Source organism: Misgurnus anguillicaudatus, unplaced genomic scaffold (genome assembly GCF_027580225.2).
Source record: "Misgurnus anguillicaudatus unplaced genomic scaffold, ASM2758022v2 HiC_scaffold_28, whole genome shotgun sequence".
Taxonomy (NCBI): domain Eukaryota; kingdom Metazoa; phylum Chordata; class Actinopteri; order Cypriniformes; family Cobitidae; genus Misgurnus; species Misgurnus anguillicaudatus.
Window position 1 is genome coordinate 194,310 of NW_027395278.1, and position 21,460 is coordinate 215,769.

At 37.0% G+C, this 21,460-nt stretch overlaps 1 protein-coding gene across 5 annotated transcripts in view; it reads left to right on the plus strand.

The window, feature by feature from the left end:
- Window positions 1–19,581, plus strand: part of LOC141349049 (alpha-(1,6)-fucosyltransferase-like) — a 128,133-nt gene extending 108,552 nt beyond the window's left edge. For all 5 annotated transcript variants that reach the window (XM_073864777.1, XM_073864778.1, XM_073864779.1 and 2 more), the window contains 5 exons: window positions 6,295–6,532; window positions 10,230–10,476; window positions 13,168–13,344; window positions 15,681–15,831; window positions 18,205–19,581. In XM_073864777.1, the coding sequence (XP_073720878.1) occupies window positions 6,295–6,532; window positions 10,230–10,476; window positions 13,168–13,344; window positions 15,681–15,831; window positions 18,205–18,537 (1,146 nt within the window). In that variant the 3' untranslated portion in view covers window positions 18,538–19,581. The remainder of the gene's footprint in view (window positions 1–6,294; window positions 6,533–10,229; window positions 10,477–13,167; window positions 13,345–15,680; window positions 15,832–18,204) is intronic.
- Window positions 19,582–21,460: the final 1,879 nt, after the last annotated feature.

The following is a 21,460-nucleotide window of genomic DNA, read 5'->3' on the forward strand; positions in this document are numbered from 1 at the left end:
TGTCAAAATAGTTTCCCAACTTGTCATCCTGGCATAATGTAAAGTTAAAATAAATAAAATGAAAAATACACTGCTGTGGACGTTGTTTACTTCATTAATGTGCTTTACTGTGTTAATGGAATAAGGATGCGAGTAGGATTCGGTATTCGGTTTCGGATTCGGCCGAATCTTAAACGGTGGATTCGGGATTCGGCCGAACCTAAAAAATCTGGATTCGGTGCATGCCTAATTAAAACAACACTTAACGTTCATTGTCAAAACTGTACTACTCACCGAGTGGTTCGTGGTGTTCGTTGATGATTAAAAACAAATATATTGGCACAATGTATGATTTCAATCCGTGTTATTTGCTATAGTGGAACTATTTTTTCAGATACCTCACAACCGCGTATGTACTTCCGCTCTATATTTGAGTCTGAAGCATGAATGAACGTAGTCCAACAAACTGTAATAAAACGGTAGCATACTTTCAAAATCAAGTTTATTTATAACACTTACACCATCCAATATGTTTTTTTCATCGGCAGAACAATAAAGAAGATATTTTGCAGAAACCCCAGTGCTCCGTCATGCAAGTCAACAGATCCGCACACTTTAAGAGCTAAAGCATATATATCCAATACAACAGTAATCCCCCATAACTCCGTGTGACATATTGAAGTCTTGTGAAGCAAATCAATCAGTTTTTGCAAGAAACTGAAAGTTATTTACAACACTATTAGCGTAAATGCCAAAGCAGGAAGCGCTCTTTACGTTCAAGGCGATCTCTTCCACACTGGTGCCGTTTGGTGGCTGTTGGCTATGGATGTTGGTCTGTCTGCGCCACCTATAGAGCGGAAGCGTGAAGCGCACTTCCTGCTTGGCAAAAGCTCTGCATTAACGCTGTAAAATATTTATATATATATATTCGAATCTCAAAACTGAAAATCGAATGTCAACCCACGGAACGAATATTCGAATATTCTGGTCCAGCCCTACAAATATGGGAAAAATTTCTTCTGAGAGAAACCGAGCGAAAAAACTACAACCACATGTAAACAAACAGACCCTTTTCTGTTTCCCGACGGCAGAGTGATATATCAGCGAGCAAAGAGTCTTCCAAGAGAAGTCAATGGAATTTTACAAAATGCCAAATAAAACACGACAGAAACTGTATTTCGCTACACAACTTGTTTTTAATCATCAACGAACACCACAAACCACTCAGTGAGTAGCACAGTTTTGAAAATGAACGTTAAGTGTTGTTTTAATGACATGTTTGTGCATGGCCATTGACTTCCATTCTGAAGCAGTCAAGAGACGCTTCTAAACGAGTCAAAAACTCAAGACACGACCCACTGTCAAAATTTCTGTGTCCATCACTGTAGTTCATCCAACACAAACCAGAAATGAGACTCAAAGTGTTAAATACCGGAATTATCCTTTAAATGTAGCTTAAATAAATTTATTGCAACCACTTACCTTAAAAAAATTGATTAAATTCAATGAATAATTTTTTTTCAGTGTACTTTTAAATGACCATAACTTGCTCAATTTTCTACCGATTTTCAAACGGTTTGGTTTCTTACAAACATTATTAACGTGGCTGTAATTATGGATGCTTTAATTCATGAAAATTATTCATTAAGTATGCAGTGTCATAGGTACATCTCTGACGTTTATAACAAACCAAACCGTTTGAAAATCGGTAGAAAATTTAGCAAGTTATGGTCATTTAAAAGTACATGCTCCATTAAACACAATGCTACGAGTGACATCATGTGGTAAGATGGCCGCCAAATGCGGACGTTCCACTCAATTGGCCAGCAGCGCGGGTGAGACATCTAGCCTTTATATCTATGGTTGACGGTACCCACTGTATTTTTCCTACTATGGAAGTCAATGGGTACCGTCAAGTGTGTGGTTACCATCATTTAAAAAATATCGTTTTTTGTGTTTAACAAAATAAAAAACTCATGCAGGTTTAGAACAACATGAGGGTGAGTAAATAATGACAGAATTTTTATGTTTGGGTGTCACTTTAAACTTGTGGTAATCTTGTCAAGAAAATGACTGATTATGAAGTAGGGCTGGGCAATATGGGCAACAAAATTATCATGGAAATTTTTTCCATATCAGTCGATATCGATAATTATCATGATGAATAACAAATCTTTATTCCTCTCAAATTTAAAGGCAAATAATTTTCTTCTGAATGACAGTTGTAAATACCAGACATTTAATTATGATTTTAAACTACGTTTTATTCAGAACATGATAAATACTTTCCAAACAAGTGATCCATTGAGGTAGAAGACTATATTCATTTTCAGGCATCTGTATTAAATATATTAGTCTGTCATTGTCTGTCATTAATCTATGATTTAACATTAGCAATAAATACAAATAAAACACTGCACAGTCTTCACTGTTTGAACGAAATTTTTACAGCTGCAAAAGTTGTTCAGTTAAGAGTAGTCAGTGATTTTTATTTTTGGTGTGTAATGAACATTTCTGACACAGAAAGCAGCAGGCTCCTGTCACTTTAAGAACCAAGACAGACTACTTTAAGTTTCAATATACGAATAAACATCCAGCTGTTTATGTTTACTTCAACAAAAAAAGAAAAGTTTAGTGATCACGCTTGTGTTATACATATACAAGCTATATACGCTGAAAAATACACACTCATACAGTAACGTTATATTCACTGCAGTGGTGGATCTGCTATTTTCTCAGCTTTCTTGAATTTGTAAATGTCCTGTAAATATACTTTTAAAGCTGTGTGGACGCTGGAAGAAAGTACAGTATACTGTACCTTTTGTCTGCTGTGTTCCAGGCTTTGACGAAACCTGCATGCGCCTCCAACATTACACAAAAGGAAAATGTTTTCACGCATTTGAGATTCTGTGATTATGTCTGCGTTTTATAGGGCAGTATACATGAATAACTTTGCTGGTTTAGCTTGTGTTCACTAGCAAACCAGCACCAAAACACAGCATATGCTGGTTTTTCCAGCAGGGTATAGCCGTTTGTTTATGTTGTTACTGCTTAAACCGTCTATAAGAAAAAAAGCGCCAGCCATGCAACTAAAACAATTATTCATCTATAAAATGTAATGTTTTAGTCAGAATTAAAAATGTAAAGAACATATTAATATCTTTAATATGTAGTAAGACCTTGACAAAAAGTGAAATCAATAATTGAAATCAAAACTTTGATGATCCTTATCTCATAATTAGATTGAAACTTCAGTCTGGATTTCACAGACAGGGTCACAATTTTTGACAAAATTCAATTGTGCAAAAATGTTAACAGTTGGCATGCATTGTTTGGTTTGAGTGATCCTTTTACTGATATCTTTCTATGCCTCTCTCCCCAATAGTCAATCTTACTCTCTCCATCTAGTAAAGGTTGTAAATGTCTGTTACTAATTTAACTTCAGTTAATAGCTTTGTGTCAGTTCTGTTTCATATTGAGTGCTCTCTAACAGAGAAAGAGAGAGAACGTGAGAGAGAGAGAGCAATAATGAGTGCAGAAGTGTGATTAAAGTGATGGAGTGTTTTTTACTGTTTAAGTGAGAGAGAGAGACAGGTTAATAACCAAGACGCCTGTCTGTGTGTCTCTTATGAGGAATGACAGTCATGTCTGTCTCACTACACTACTGTCATACATCTTTTATCTACAGTACAACTCTCCTGCTCTCACGCTTTCTGTTCCAGTCATTCTCCTTTAAATCCCTATTGTCTCTTGCCCTTTTCTATTTTCCACCCTGTTTGTTTTATCTCCTTTTATCCAGACTAGATCATTCAGACATTGTCTTCTACCATCAGGACCACATTTATCATTTCCTGTAGCACATACAAAAAATATTTTCCTTCAGGAACGTATCCATCCAAGGCGTTTCAGAGACCTGAACCAGTCATCAGGGATTAAACGTTTCAAACGTGTCTTGGAAAATCTAGAATTTGGGAACGTGGTTTTCCAGTCAAGGAACATTTAGTTAAATGATAAACAGTTGAAAATGGGTCGTGACAAAATTGGTTTGCAAGATGAGAAATTCAATTTTTTTTAAACGTGTTTTAAAAGCAAGCATCAGGTTTATTTCAATGCACAGTGTATTTATGTTAATTTTATGCAATAGAAAATACATTTGCATTAGGGATGCATATCAATTAATCGCGATTAATCTATAGCAGAATAAAAGTTTTTGTTTACATCATATATGTGTGTGTACTGTGTATAATAACTTTGTATAGTTAAATGCACACACATGCATGTATATATTTAAGCAATGTTTACATGTGTATATACATTTGTATATTTATGTATAATTTATATTATATATAAATATAAATACTTAATATATAAATATATTTTTTTCTTAAAATTATACATGCATGTGTGCATATTTATATATACATAATTATTATACACAGTTCACACACATATATGATGTAAACAAAAACTTTTATTCTGCTATAGATTAATCCCGATTAATTGATATGCATCCCTAATTTGCATCATTTTTATGAAAGTTAAGACATATGGAAGGTATTTTTGGACGATTTTATTTTTTATTTTATAATTTAATTAATTATTTTATAATTTAATTAATTAATTAAAAAAAGTCCAAAAATACCTTCCATAAAGACTGAATGGACCTGAAATGTCAAATGGTGTAACCGCCAATTGCGGCAAAGAATGAGAAATATTAAATATTTTATTCACCTTGATGGCATCTAAGCGTACAGTAATCATCATTAAAAAAATCCTTTTAAAATATAATTTTATTAATTATTTCTAAATGTACATTTTAATGCGTTTTTGTTGTAATATTTGTCCTGACATGCTGAAAACAGCTCTGTTTTCTAAATAATCTTTGACAAATGATGTTAACATTTATGTAAAAAATCATATTACACTAAACTAGATGATTATATTTTATTCCACATTATGAATATATTTATATTTTAAGTAAGGGATAATGTAGAGGCAGCCGGTAGTTATTGGGAAATAAGCCCCGACAGTGTGATCAGGACCCGACGCGAAGCGGAGGGTCTTGTATCACACTGAAGGGGCTTATTTCCCAATAACTACCGGCTGCCTCTACATTATCCCGCTTATTACACGGCTACTTGCCACATAAGAAAAAAAACTGGACATGAATATGAATTTGAAACGTTTTATTGGCATATTTGTTTTAAATTAACATTTTTATCCTTCCGCGAAACTTTGCACAGATGCATAAAATGATCGTAATACCTTATTAAGATCCTCTGCTTCATACTTGTCTGTCTCCATTTTTTCTCTTTTAGCCAGTCTTTGAGAAGTTTTAATGCCCATTCTGTATTTTTTTGTGTGATGGCTTCGTAGCTGTCATGCTCTATTTTGTCAAGTTCAGTCTCAGTAAGCTGTCTGTGTCTTGTCGTGGTTGTCGAGTGTTTGTCACAAGATGGCGCCAAACAGACAGTAATCTTTATTGATCTTTATTGGCGCGGAGCGATTTTACTTGTGCAAGTAGTACCGGCTATGCGTTATTATTTTGGAGCGGTTATTATTTGAAATGAACGAACCTGCAAATGTCTCAACTGACCAATCAGAATCAAGCATTCCAGAGCGCCGTGTAATAATTTAAAAGAAATACTAGTTACACCAGTTGACACAGGTCGGTTACACCACACTGACATTTTTGCAATATCCCCCAAATATTCTTTCAAAATGAAATAAAAGCAGAAATTTTAGACTTGGTCCTCAAAAAAGAGAATGTATGCAAGAAATCTGCAATTTTATTTTGAAATTTTACATTTTATTCATCGTCACAAAATAATTAACGTCATTGACCCAGATGCAAAAATAATCTGTGATGCGGTTGCACAATTTAGGCCTGGTGGTGACCCAGCTGTGCTGATAACCACGATCGCACACGCTCTTGAGTGTTATTGCTTAAATAGTATAGTTATTAGTCACATGAAATGTGGTGGAAATAATGGCTTGAAAAGGTCGAGAACCCTGAACCATGTTTTCCACCCTGTTTTGTGTTTCGTCATGTTTTTTCTTGCTGGCTGCATTTTAAAGCCTTATAATACGAATTTCTTGGACCTGCTCTGTGAACAGTAAGGTACAGAAAAACCACTGAGCTGTTTGAGTTTGCCAAATACAAATTCATATTGTTGCACTGTGACATCTGACAGATCAAGAAAACTAAATCTCTCTCTCTTTCTCTTGCTCTCTCTTGCTCTCTCTCTCTCTCTCTCTCTCTCTCTCTCTCTCTCTCTCTCTCTCTCTCTCTCTCTTTGCTTGTCTAATCCACAGAACCCTCAGGACTGCAGTAAGGCGCGTAAGCTGGTGTGTAACATCAATAAAGGTTGTGGTTACGGTTGCCAGCTCCATCATGTGGTTTACTGCTTCATGATCGCCTACGGCACGCAGAGGACACTCATACTAGAGTCACAGAACTGGCGTTACGCCACTGGCGGATGGGAAACGGTTTTCAAACCCGTGAGTGAGACCTGTACAGACCGGACTGGTGCATCAACTGGACACTGGTCTGGTAAGTAGCATGCATCTACATGCTATTTCGTTTATATAACCTTTATATCTTTAATATTGACTGTGTAACGGCATGTCAATGTGTGAAATGAATGTATAGGAAGCACCATGGCTATGACTACTTTGATGCTCCTCATCTCACAGTTAGATTGAGACTTTACATGAATTTCACAGATAGGGTCACATTTGAGATATTTAAAGATAATTTTGATCTCAAATGGACTCTTTTATGCACTGTGTTATTGAAACTCATAGGGTTGGCTACTGGCAATGGCAAGAACCTGGGTTTCGATGTAGTCATAAAAATATATAGCTTAAAGCATCTGCCAGATGTATTCATGTATGTACCAGACGTCTGTTTGAGTCACAGGGTGTTGAATCAGTCTAATAGACTGAATCCAGCGTTCAGTGGGATATCTCCACAGCTGGTGTGAGCCTGCTGTGCCTCTTAAAAGAAAAGCCGAGGGGAAGGAGACACTGCCTTTAAAACATGAAAGAAATGACCTCAAAACAAAGCAGCACTTTTTCGTCACTCTCTTTTTCGTTTATTCTTTTAATCCACAGATGACATAATCTCTCTTAGTTTCTTGCACTTTTCCCTTCTGAATAAAACTTAGCTTAAACCACCCTACGCCGGATTGTTGGTCTTAGCACTGTCCCAGCAAGTTTTCTGGTTTTTAGGGGTTTGGGAAATTGTCGGCTAAATAATCCCAAGTAAAGCACATAAAGCATAACCCTCTTAATGTGTCCGGTTCTGACACATACAGGGTCAAAGATCAGAGAGAGTCCTGCAGAATAATCCAAATATAGGCAGAATTCAAATGAGCCAGTGTCAGACAGAGACACTATGCATAAAAATAATAAAGATTCCTCCTCCCTGGAGTCCCCTCTTCAATTTATTCATCGGGATGCAAGGACAAGATGTAATTTAGATTCTCTTGCTGCTCTAATGAGGATGAGAGAGAGTTATTTTGTTTATCAGTGCAGCGAGGGGCGCTGGCTTGGAAAAACCCCATCTTCATGCAAGCCCTGACAGCAAGGTTATATAAGAACAGCTGGGGAGATACTCGAGCTTCTCTTTATATGGAGAAAATGTGTTTTAGCATTCAGTGCTGTATAAGGTATAATTTAAACTGTCTTATCTGTAAGATATCATCTGTAAAAGTAATTTAACATTACTTAATATTACTAATTAATATAATTAGAATAATTATATTAGAATGAATAATTTATATAATGAAATTTATCTTTTCCTATTCAAAATAAAAAAATATATAAATACTTTTTCTGTTTATTTCTATATTATCTTTATTTATATATTATATTTAAAGGAACAGTATGTAAGATATGTATATCAATTAATCATAAAATGGCCCTGATATGTCTCTAGACATTAAGAAATCATTTTCATTTCAAATACTTAAATCACTGACAACAGTGGTATGGCCAGTATATTGTCATTTAAAAAGTGGAGTTGCAGCCCTCAACTGATGTTAATGTTGTCATTTTGTGTATTGGCCACCAGTTGTGTGATTGCAGTGCCAGTTTTAGGCACAAGTTTTGTGATTGCAATACCAGTTTTGGCCACAATCCTACATACTGTTCCTTTAAATAATACAATTAATTATTATTATTATTATTATTATATACACTCTTAATACATATATATATATATATATATATATATATATACATATATATATATATATATATATATATATAATATATATATATATATATATATTACATATACATATATATATATATATTATATATATATATATATATATATATATATATATTATATATATATATATATATATATAATATATATATATATATATATATATATATATATATATACATATATATATATATACATATATATATATACATATATATACATATACATATATATACATATACATATATATACATATACATATATATACATATATACATATATACATATATATATATATATATAGTATATATATATATATATATATATATATACATACATATATATATATATATATATATATATATATACATATACATATATATATATATATATATATATATATACATATATATATATATATATATATATATATAAATATTATATATATATATATATATATATATATATATATATATATATATATATATATATGAAGAGCTCAGATGCATAACCCTTTAAGTGCATATTTTTTTCTTGTAAATTAGCATTTTTTATTAGCATTAAGCAGATTTGAAGCAAAAGTATTTAGTATAGATTATTCGGGAGCTTTCCCGCCTCCGCGCATACGGCCTTTCCCAAGCAAAAGTGTCTTAGAAATTGTAAATCAATATATTGTTTTATGTGAATGAGTAGGCCGAATGATTTTCACATCATTTTAAAGAAAAAACTCTAGACTACTAGATCCTATTTTGAAAAGTCTTGGAAAAGCATGTTTAGAATGAGTTTTGTGGACTTATCAGTGACTTAAAATTTTTGCTTTTTCAAAAACCATGCATAAACATTTTTCTCTCAAACATGTACATACATGTACATACATGTAGCTCATATAATATTGTAGCCCAGTCAGTGCATATCAAAACTTCTCCAGGGTCCTAAAAACCCCTTAGACCCCAGATGGGTAAAGAAGTTGTTTTTTTTTGATGGAGGTGGCGTTTAGCGGCTTTTGCATCTGAGTTTCTCATATAAATGTGTGTTTGTGTGTGCGGGTGTGTGTTTGTGTAAATGCATGTAGAAATGGCACATAGCACAGACATATTTTAAAGGTACAAGGTGTTCTGCCCCCTTTCATACTTAGATTTGTTATTTTCAACCCAGCGTTGGATCAAGAAGGGATGAGCCCAGCCCCTTGAGTTGTAATTTGTTACAACCCAATGTTGCACCCCCATATGCGGGTTGTTTTAACCCATTGTTGGGTCAAATATAAACATTTTCTGGGTGAATTTACCCCAGAAAATGTTTCCTTTTTGACACTATGCTGGGTTAAAATTAATCCAGCATTTTTTTAATTGCAAGAACGCACATTAAAGGGGACATTTCACAAGACTTTTTTAACATGTAAAAAAAACGTTGGTGTCCCCAGAGTACGTATGTGAAATTCTAGTTTATAATACCATATAGATAATTTATTATAGCATGTTAAAATTGCCAGTTTGTACATGTTGTTTTAAATCCACTAAATGGCAGTGTCGTGGTTGGATAGTACAGATTAAGGGGTGGTATTATTTATCACAAGGGGAACCAGATTACAATGACCTATTTTTTCACATGCTTGCAGAGAATGATTTACCAAAACTAAGTTACTGGGTTATTCTGTACATTTTCTATTTTGAAATGATGCACTGGGGACCCAATTAAAGCACTTAAACATGGAAAAGTCAGATTTTCATGATATATGCCCTTTAAATATGTACAGTGGAAGCATGTATTTAGCATCTATGGTTTGCACAGAGTATGTTTCTGGCCTAAGGGTGTCTACTTATTTCTGAAAGGCTCTCCTGTTTCCAGCCCACACACTATTAGGTGCAGGCAGCTACTTCGTCAGCTTTATCGACTTGCTAATTGTAAATTCATCTCATATTGAAAAAGCATTTTACATTTGGTCTATGATGCAATATTTCATTTCTTCTTTTTGTTCCTGTCTCCATTACTCTTATTGCTGTGTGTTTGTCTATAGGTGAAGCTAACGATCGGGACATTCAGGTCATCGAGTTGCCCATCGTGGACAGCCTCCACCCTCGCCCCCAGTACCTGCCCCTGGCCATCCCGGAGGATCTCGCAGACCGGCTACAGAGGCTTCATGGAGATCCGGCCGTGTGGTGGGTGTCTCAGTTCGTCAAGTACCTGATCCGCCCTCAGGCCTGGCTGACGAAAGAAATAGAAGAGACCACCGCCAAGCTGGGGTTCAAGCATCCCATCATAGGGTAAGACTGAAATACAAAACACATATTCGCAATAAAACACATTGGATTTATTTCATTGTCTAATTTTGGTGGTGGTTGTTAAAGAGTTACAGACCTTTGGTGTGTGTGTATTAGTACATTTCCGGCTGACGTCATAGGTATTCAGGCCAATCACAATGTACAGATTAGCTGGGCAGGGAAATCAGTGCATTTCAGGAAATCTGGAGCTACAAAAATGTACGGAATGTGGGAAATAATGTGTTTTTAACCATAAACCACGCAAACACATTGTATTATACCAAATTCACTAAATAACGTTGTTTTTAGCAATGAAATAGGTGCACTTTAAGGAAAGTATCACTGTTCTATTGTCAGGGTTCCCACAGGTCCTTAAAAGTTTGTGAATCTGTGTGGGGGGGGGATTAAGGCCCTGGGAAGTTTTTGAAAATATACATACATAGATACAGGTCATTGACAGTGCTTGAATCTATTTTATGCAATAAGATTTCTGGAAAAAAATCCATATATTCCCTGTGTAGTGTAGGATAATATCATAAAAATTCTAGACTTTTTAAGCACACGTGCTAAACTGTTCACTTTAAATGCTTATATCTTCTGAATGCGAATGTTGATTCATACCAAAAATGCTTTTTTGTATAGTTGTGTTTGACACATGAAAACGCCTCGGGTTACGTATCTAACTGTTGGTTTCTGAGAAGGGAACGAGACACTGCGTCTCCCTTGCCATAATTCCTGCGTCCCTATAACACCATCTTTGGCAATAATTCAGATAGCGATATACTTCCTGCCTCCCTCGTCACCCTGTCTTTTTCGTTAAGCCTCACCATTGGTTGAATTTAATATACACGTTCAGATGCACTTACCCTTGGAGGCGTCCCCTAAGTTGGCCATTCCCAAACTGTGGTCCAGTCCGTGAGGGTACTGCAGGTGGTCCATGTAAAGGCAAAATAAAATATAAAATAATATATTTTTTTAAGAATATGTATATAAAGAATATTGATATAAATTTTTAATTAAATTGTCGAGTTAAGCCTTTATAGGCAATTTATATGAAACAAAATGTTTGTAAATGGAATGAATACATGTAAGGCCTGTTGTTATTTTAATTTCCAGTAAGTTTCTTGATCTTGCGTTTCTGAAATGTTTTGCAGATGTGCTGTTAAGTGGACTTGTAAAACTCTGAAGATTAATAATCCCCTAAAATCGCCAAAGGTTTTGATATGTTTACTATATCCAAGTATTCTTGTTACTGTATGGATTTCATACTACTCCATTGCTATGGAAATAACCCCGTTGTTCAAATGAATCATGCACCTCTTTGTGCAGTAAACTTTCTTTTAACAAACCTGTTGTACTGATGGGATGACCAGTTATAGTTTTAGTGCTATTAAGCCTATTTATTACACAGCTTTCTGGAATGCTTGATTCTGATTGGTCAGTTGAGACATTTGCAGGTTCGTTCTTTTCCAATAATAACTGCTCCAAAGTAATAACGCATAGCCGGACTACTTGTATGTTTTAAATCCCTCCGTTAACTAAGGTGTGGGAACCCTGTATTGTGCATACTAATGATAAAGCATTCGAACCTTAAATATCAATGAGGTGGTTTTCTGGACAGAGTTTATCTTAGTCCCAGACTAAAATGCATGTTGGAGCTGTCTTAATTTAAAAACACCTTGCCTTGACATATGTTGAGATATATATATATATATATATATATATATATATATATATATATATATATATATATATATATATATATATATATATATATATATATATATATCAGTGTCATTGTTTTGTCTCAAGATGCACACCTGTATTGTTTTTTTTAAGGTTTGTTTGTAAAAATGACTTAAATGTCCTAAATATAGCTACTGTAAGGCATAGTCCTGGATTAATCTAAACCATGTCCAGGAAACTGCCACAATATGTTCAGTATATGCATTTGATAAATATATCATTAATATGATTACTCATTTAAGCCACCAATGTTTTATATAATATATAAGAAAAAAGTTGATTATGTCTGCAGGTGTAACTGTGCAGCAGCTTGGTGCATAAATATGTAATGCGCACTTACTGGAGTGCCTTTACTGTATAGCTTCCAACATCCAGTCAGAATTAAAAGTCAAAACTATTCCTTTGGTAACGTAAGCTTAAAACGCTAAAAGCTTTTTCCTGAAACTTTTCAGCCCCTTGGTACAGCGTGAGGGTAAAGCATTGACAGGTTTAAATGTGAATGTGTATGTGTGCGTGCGTAGAGAGATCATGTACAGTACATTCTGCAGTATGTCAGTGCATCAAGCACTTTAAAGGTCCTGCAGGAAAGGCCGGGGGATAGAGAGAAAGGGCGAGAGATACTTTCACTCAAACCACCATTGCTCCAACAATCAATCTCCACTTACATCCACTTTGCTGTCTTCTGGGAGCCCAACCGCTCAGAGCCATGTCCCTGTGTCTATCTCTCTCACACACATTCGCCTTTTATTCTGCCCCTCCTCCTGCCCGCACACAGGCACATAATGGTTGGCATTTTCGAAAATTCAGCACCTCAAGTGTAAAACCTTTAAACATCTGTTTATAAAAGTAGAGGAAATTTTATTCTGCCGCTTTGTTCTTTTTTGACCTTGAATGCTTTCTCATATGGATGCAGAATCGGTCTGACCCAGGTGTTGCTCTTCTCTCCAGGGTGCATGTGCGGCGGACAGATAAGGTGGGGACGGAGGCAGCCTTCCACCCCATAGAAGAGTACATGGTGCACGTAGAAGACCATTACAAGAGCCTGGCCCAGCGCATGCACGTGGATAAGAAACGCGTTTACCTTGCCACAGACGACCCCTCTCTGCTGCAGGAGGCCAAGACCAAGTGAGTGCAGACGTTTGCATTTAACGTCTAAAGAACGATGGGTGCTCGACTGATTATTAATGATGTATTCTGGACAGACTATATATCATTTGGATATAAAAAACCTGTGCACGTTTAGATAAAGAAGGTTGCACAGGTTGAGGTTGAAGGCTTATCGCAAATTCATGCACTGCTTTTTGCTATCTAGGAAACAAATCATTTTATAATAAAATGTCTACATGTTATTTTATTATCATACTCAACATGCTCCCCAAAAGCACATGCATCCATCATTAAAAAAATTCAAAAGTCTCTAGTGGGTTAATATGTCCTCTGAAGCGAAATTATGTAGTATTTTTCAATATTATATTTTTAGATTATTTAGCGATCGATATATCTCTTTAAACATACAGATTAGCGAGATTAGTTCAAATATGGATGTAATAAGACTGAGCACTCCTATTACTAGAAAAGGGGACAATGCAATGCTCAATTACGTCATTCTGTTGATGGAAGTCCTGCCTTTCTGTTTAAAGAAACCAATCATCAAACTATAAAGACTTATCATACTTTGTGGGAGGGGCCCTGTACATATTCACATCAGGCGCTTGCCAAGCTGTGCGCATGCAAAGTAGCCGAAAAAATTTGTTTAAGTGCAATTTTAGCTTAGAAAAACAAAAGTTATGGTACAGTTGTCAGATTTCAACCCCTCCAGAAAAACGCGATTATGCGTCCGCATATTTATGCGGGGGGCCGCATTTTTTAAATACGACACACTTTCCCCACATAAATTGCAGATTTCTGCTTGCAAAATATGCGGGGCTGGCTTGATTTCAAAATCCCCGCATTTTCGTAGCAAAAAGTCATATCTTAGCAGAAAGCTGAAAAATGTTGCATTTACTTCACACAAGCATAGCCATGTCCCTTGTTGTCATGGCGACGTGAACATCAATGAAAAGCTGCAAACTGTTTTTGCAAGTTCACGCAGTTTTTACATTTTTTAAGAAAACGTGCCGCAAGATCAAGGATTTTTGCCCGCAACAATCACAAAAAAAACTTTGGAAGGACTGAGATTTAGTTGTTAGTCAGAAATAAGTTGTTTAATTGTGATTTTAGCACGTAATTCTTGAGATATAAGTTTTTCCTGTTCAAGTAGATAAGACTTTAGACTTACATGACTGAAATAACTGCATGGATTTGTTGCAAACATGGTGGTTAGTTTTGCGACTTCCCTAAAGTGATATGGTTGTGGCTAGATGAGATACAGCAAAGGCCAAAATCTCATGAAATCTCCCCGGATGAGCGCTGTTTTTATCCTAATCCTACCCCCAAACCTAACCCTAAACCTAAAATTTCACAGGATTCAGGCCGTAGCTGTATCCCATCTAGCCAAAACCAAGGGACTTTGGTCTGACTTTAGCATGTTGCTAGGCTAACAGTTTCTCTGTAAATATTAAATTATATATTGACAGTGGCGGCCCGTATTTTGTGACTTTGACAAAATACTAGCAAGACACTAACTTAAAGGCGAGGTGCATGATCTCTGAAAGCCAATGTTGACATTTGAAATCACCTAAACAAACACGCCCCTACCCCTATAGAATCTGGACCTTCTTTTGATAGACCCGCCCCACACATACGCAACCCAGGCAACGTTTTCGGTTAGTAGACACGCCCCTTACTGCTGATTGGCTTCAAGTGTGTTTTGGTACTCGGCCCAACTTGTTTTTCAAAAATCACGCACCCCGCCTTTAACACTAAACTGCGATTACACATGAGATTAAGCGAGTATCTGGCAAACGCGAGCGTCTCTTTTATCATAAAACCCTTTGAAGCATCTGCAGCAGGCTTGTGTTTTAAGAAGAGACACGATGAACATGGTTCACATGACGCGCCAAACACATATTTTGATATGACGAACCACACACGTGATGGACTAAATACATGTTGTGACAAATGCGCCCTCGAAAAAGAAGTCATTGGCTGCCACTGCATACTGTAGACCATTTTATTAAAACTTTAAATACTTTTCAGAACTGCGTTAAAAAATTAAACAGTTATATACACCTGTAAATAGATATGTATTTGAATGACTTTGTCCAAGATAATGAAAGATGGTTTTGCATTCTGTGATTGCTTAGTTCACAAAGGAACCATGCAATACTGCTTTGTAATTTGTCCAAAAAAAGGTGTTTTTAAAACAGAATAATTTTCCTACCTGCCGTCTAAAACTGCTTTCTTATCAGGAGAGCTCCTATGATGCCTAAAATTGTCTGTAGGCATCTCAGTGGGTTTGGAACGAAGCCAAATGTGTGAAGTCTTTTAACACATATTTGTTTTGGTTTGTGTGCATGCAGGTATCCTGATTATGAGTTTATAAGTGATAATTCAATTTCATGGTCGGCCGGGCTACACAACCGCTACACGGAAAATTCACTGCGAGGAGTAATCCTGGATATCCACTTCCTGTCTAGAACCAACTTCCTGGTGTGCACCTTTTCCTCACAGGTACAGTTTGCCCTACTTCTTCTGACGGTTTGTCTCTCTGTGTCCTACGTGGACATTTTGTCCTTACAGAGCTCTGTGATCGTTGTGGGTTTCCCTGCATGCACTTCCCAAAACTCCCAGTTCATTTCTGTTGAGTTCAGAGTTGACGTTCCATAATCCTCGCTCTTTTGTGGCTGTGCTTTAAAATTTAGGGTCATTTTCATCCACCAGCTTTAGCTTTTTTTAAATACATGCAAGCTAAATGCCGAGTTAATTTTACATTTGGTATGAACCATCGGTTTTCTTCTCAGATGAGTGGTCTGGCAAAGAAAGGCAAACTTTGACCATCGTCTGAAAGTCTGGTTTTTACACCAAACCAATAAAAACTCAAAGAAATGAAGCCAATAAGATTAAACGCCTTATTCAGTCCACCGCCATGTTGATTCTAAACTGAGGATGTGAGTGACGGACGTCCAGAGCGTGCCTTTTAATAGGGTGACCATACGTGCCATTCTTCCCGGACACGTCCTGGCCAGGATTTCTGGTTCATCTTCCGAAAGTCGTATTTGTCGACCGCATACGTCATAGAGGATTATTATTATTATTATTACAGAAAAGCAACCGTTACATTTTAAGGAAAGAATGAAACTATGATTGTATGTCTTATGTTTTTAACTGAGTGGCGTATGCGGTCAACAAATACGACTTCCGGAATACGCACCGAAATCCTGGCCAGGACGCGTCCGGAAAGAATGTCACCCTACTTTTAATCCTATTGTTTTGTATCGGGATACTGGTCATTTAGCCATCAAAACACAGAAAATATATATTTTTTACAAATTATCACAGGACAAATAACCTAAGAAAATGTGAATTGTTAAATTAGACCTATGACATATGACCTAATTTGAGATGAGAATAGCGCATTGTGTATATAATATCTGTTTTAGATGTTGGTCTCCCAGCTTGGTTTTAGCTGGTATTGCTGATGTAGCAAGCTGGTCTAGCTGCGTTTTGGTCACTTTTTAAGGTGGTCTAGCTGTACTTAGCTGGTCAGGCTGGAAGACCAGCTGACCCACCAGCTTTGCCAGGCTGGGAGGACCCGCTTAGACCAGCTACTGCCACCTTAAACCAGCTAAAACCAGCTAGCAGCTTCTGCTGGTCTTTGCTGGATTTTTCAGTAGGACTGTTGGCTTATCACTAATTTCTGTTGTAAGCATGTTTACTTTATTTTATGTACACATTGCACTGCTCTTATTTAAATTTTAGGTCATAAGTCCTTTATAATTTTAACAATCCATGATTTCTGAGGTAATCATGATTTTCTGTGTTTTGGGGGCTGAATGACCAGACAATAAGTTTAGGGGCGATTCACATTTCACGTCTTTTGCGCGCACAAGTTCGTTGTTTCAAATGTAGGTGAGCGGTATGCGCGTTTATAATGCAAGCGACGCACATTTTTTTTCCAGGTGCATCCGCACCGCATCGAGTTAAAAACATCTCAACTTGTCAGAAGGCTGCAAGCGCACTTGTCATATGACAAGAACCAACCGACAGTCGCGTTTTCCACGCGGTTTTAGACGCAAAATGTGAACCGCCCCTTAAAGCGCACGCTCTGGACGTCCATCCGTCACAGCATCGGTTTGAAACATAGACTGTAAAAAAAGATGGGCGACGCCCGTTCGCTCTCTTCCATTAGTGAACAGTGAAGCCGCCAGTGTCCTGATACGTCTTGAGTCTGCCCAGTAGCGATTTCGGGACCAGTCCTGCGCAGTAGTGAGCAGGAAGTAAAGCCGCGAAAGCAAGGCCCCGCCTTCGCTTTCGCAGAATGCGCATATCACAGCTGTCAATCATGACGTGACACCACCGTTTTTATAGCATTAAATAACTAACTAAAAACAAACTTATTTTAAAAACAAACACTTGAATTTACATCAGCTTGATAAAAACTTCAGTAAATGACAGAAACCAGCTTCGGAAAAAAGATAATTGAAGTGTAATTAAATTGTTTAGTTGGTCTTAAGTCCCACTGAATAACATGGGGAGGCGGGGTTTATGACCTATACTGGGACCAGTCACTGGGGGGCGATCGAGACGTTTTGGCTTCACTCTTCAGGGCTTGTGCGGCACGCTTGGTTTGAAATCAACATGGCGGCAGGCTGATAAAAGCGTATTGCTTTTGCATCCGGCATGCAGTATGCATCAGACAGTGAACAGCATGTGGGTACTTTGTTCAAACAGTCCTTAATCTTCCCCTCAGTCTTTTACGAGGAGCACTTATCTTTGTAAAGTACGTTCGTCTTTGTCAAGTACACCTACGTGTCCTCTCATCTCCACTCTCAACAGAAAAGGTCCCGCTTTGAACGCGCATCTATGTTTTTGTTCTCTGTGCAGGTGTGTCGAGTGGCCTATGAGATCATGCAAACTCTCCACCCGGATGCCTCTTCCTTCTTCTACTCCCTCGATGACATCTACTACTTCGGCGGCCAGAACGCCCACAACCAGATCGCCATCTACCCCCACCAGCCGCGCAACAACGAAGACATCCCGCTGGAGCCCGGAGATGTGATCGGGGTAGCGGGCAACCATTGGGACGGCTATTCCAAGGGCATCAACCGCAAAACGGGCCGCACCGGCCTTTACCCATCTTATAAAGTCAAAGAGAAAATCGAGTTAGTGAAGTATCCCACGTACCCAGAGGCGGACAAACAGCTGAAGAAACAGTAGATGAGATGGTATAAATACTTGCATACTGAAATAAGAAAACCCTGGACCATACAGACAGAAATGCACTTTGTGTGAATGTGTATGAATGTGTTTGTGTGTGTATGTGTGTGTGTATTGTCTAGGGCTTGTTTACAGGGTTTTGGAGACGTTTCTAACCCTGGTGCTTGGACCACGAGTCCCTTTGAATCGAAATCAGAGTTATGGAGGACAACAGGAACTTGAAAAGACAAAGTGGATGAACTTAAAAACAATGGAAGGCACTGTACTGTAGGTACTTTCTAATTAATCTCCGGGAAATGAAGGGAACGGATACATTTATTTAAGAACATGATTGGAAGTGACTCTGCAACCCGAACTGATCATGAAAATAGGAATTATTAACCCGGTTACTCTTTCCTCTTATGCTCTTATACCTCCTCGTGCACAATGATGGCATTCTGTACTTGGCCACACTCCATCTGTTTCTCTCAGATCTTCACGCCACCACTATGCCAACTGATGCTGTACTGTTCTTCACACCCATGAGCTATTAATTTTCACTGCCATACTGTGCTTTTAAATGTGACTTATTGCTGTTTTCATTTTTATTGTAAGGTTTATCATGTGTTCGTGTGTATGTGCGAAGTGGAAAACAGTGCCTATAAGGGCGGACGACTGACTTTAACGGAATGCTGTTTAGGAATTCCAAGAGATTTGACTCTGGAGCCTTACGGATCAACCTTTCCACGCAGATTTACACTCCACCCCCTTTTCCACAAGGTGTCTTATCCACACGCACCCCTCCATCATGTTTTAAAGAGATCATTTTATGTTGTCGCGTTTTAAAATATAAAACAGATAAGATAAGAAAAAAATGACATATGAAGATGATGATACTAATATTATTAATGATGATGATATGAGATGAGAAAGAGTAAATATGGTAACAATGACACTTGCTGTCATAAATTTGAATTAAACATGAAGGAATTGTTCATTGTTTTATGTTTGCGGGCATTGTCTTTGGTAAGCAGGTCAAATAAACTTGATCGGCTACTACTGTAAGTTTCTCCCTGTGTTTTTGAATACTGTGTGTTTATCTAGCTAAGTTTGTTTAATCTGACAGAAATTTGGGATATTTCAAATGCATAAAGAAATATTTCACTTTCATAAAAAACAAATACAGATAATTTATTCACCCCCGATGTCATCCATGATGTTTATTAAAGCTGCCCACTAATGCTGCGTTCACACCAGTCGCGGTAGAGGTGTCAAGCGTGAGTGATTTCAATGTTAAGTCAATGTGAAAAAGCGTTGACGCGCATCTGGAGGTCTCGCAGCGCGAATGAGGTGTTTAGCACGGCGAGGTACACGCAATTCCACCTCATTTGCGCATGTAGTTTGCGCGAATGGCACGAATTGAGCGTTGCCGCGGGAAATGCGCGAGTTGAAAAATTTGAAAAACGTGCCACATTAACCAATCAGGAGCTTGCTCTAGTTCTGACGTGATTACAGGAACTGAGCGGAGTCACAGAAGCCCCTCCCATGGCGCAAATTCCGCGTTAAAGTCTCAATGACTAGAATGAAGTGAGTAAACTCAAAATGTTCAAGCGGCAAACTAGCCGCGGTAGATGTGCTTTTGATGCCTCAAACACGGCTGGTGTGAACGCACAGTAATTGTACATTTTAATTAGTTGATTAGTTCGAGGAAAAACACCTCAATCCTTGATTGATAGAGATGTGAAGTGGAGTGATCATTTCTAGAGGGTAATTTTTTAACCAAAAAGTTGACGTGCATACGCTGCCGGCAAACGTTAATGTATTATTCTTTCAACTTCAAATATATAGCTTATCATTTTTTAAATATAAGCAGTATATGATTCAACGCTAGCGCAAACGGTAACTAACGGGCGCCATTATCAGGCAAGTGTTCGTTCGTGTGGAACTGTGTACACGGTGTTCAAAAAGTGAGGAACGCTATAAGCTTGCTAGATCTGCCAAGCACCTGCATCTCCGTCTCGTCAAGGTCATCAACACAGATGTTCGTAAAGTATCAACGCGGACAAACTCGGGTTTCTTTCTCATAGTAGGCTGTTTTAAGAATGAGATCCGAGAAGCAAGTTATGCAGTGTAAATCACTGGTTTATTTTAGTGTTTGTTTTCTGCTTTATATTTTATTTATGTGCTGTTAATGCATAGACAATATTTGTTTGCGTTCTGCCTACTGTTTTCATTAGATGCAGTACATTTATTTATTCATTCGTTTCTAATTTATTTATCCTACATTTATTTAAATGTTTGTTTTTTAAGAAAAGAAAATGTACATTAAAGGGAATTTTTCCGTTCTACCCTCAGGGTTTTTATTTGATGATAATTCTGTCGTGTTTTTTTTTTTGACGTGTTTAAATACATGATGTTTAAATTTGCTGCATATTTATTTATTAATTCGTTAGACTCTAATTTATACAGTATATCCTAAATTTAACAAACATATCTACAATTTTGTTTATATGTCAGGCTATTTTAAAAACATCGCGCCTGACAGCTCAGCCTCAGATTTAATTTACTAAAGTTTTCACATCATGAATTTATAAATTTGTGAAACATGGACAAGGAGAGACTGATTAGATGTTTAAAAGCTGAAAAATATAACAAATCCCTCAAGCTTCAGATCATGCACCACACAAAGATAGAAAAATTAAAAGTGATAAAAAGCAGCAAAGAATTAAAAAAATTATATGCAAAAGTGCGGACCTGCCAAATTACAGAGATGCCGATTTGCGCAGTACTTAAATGATCAAATCACATTGGTGTTCGACGAAATAGGGTCGGTAATTTGCGGGGAAATTTTACTTTACAAATTACAAACATGGCCTATTAGGATTAATATCATAGACAACCTCCGCAATTATAACAAATGACAAGAGGTCACCAGGTAATACTA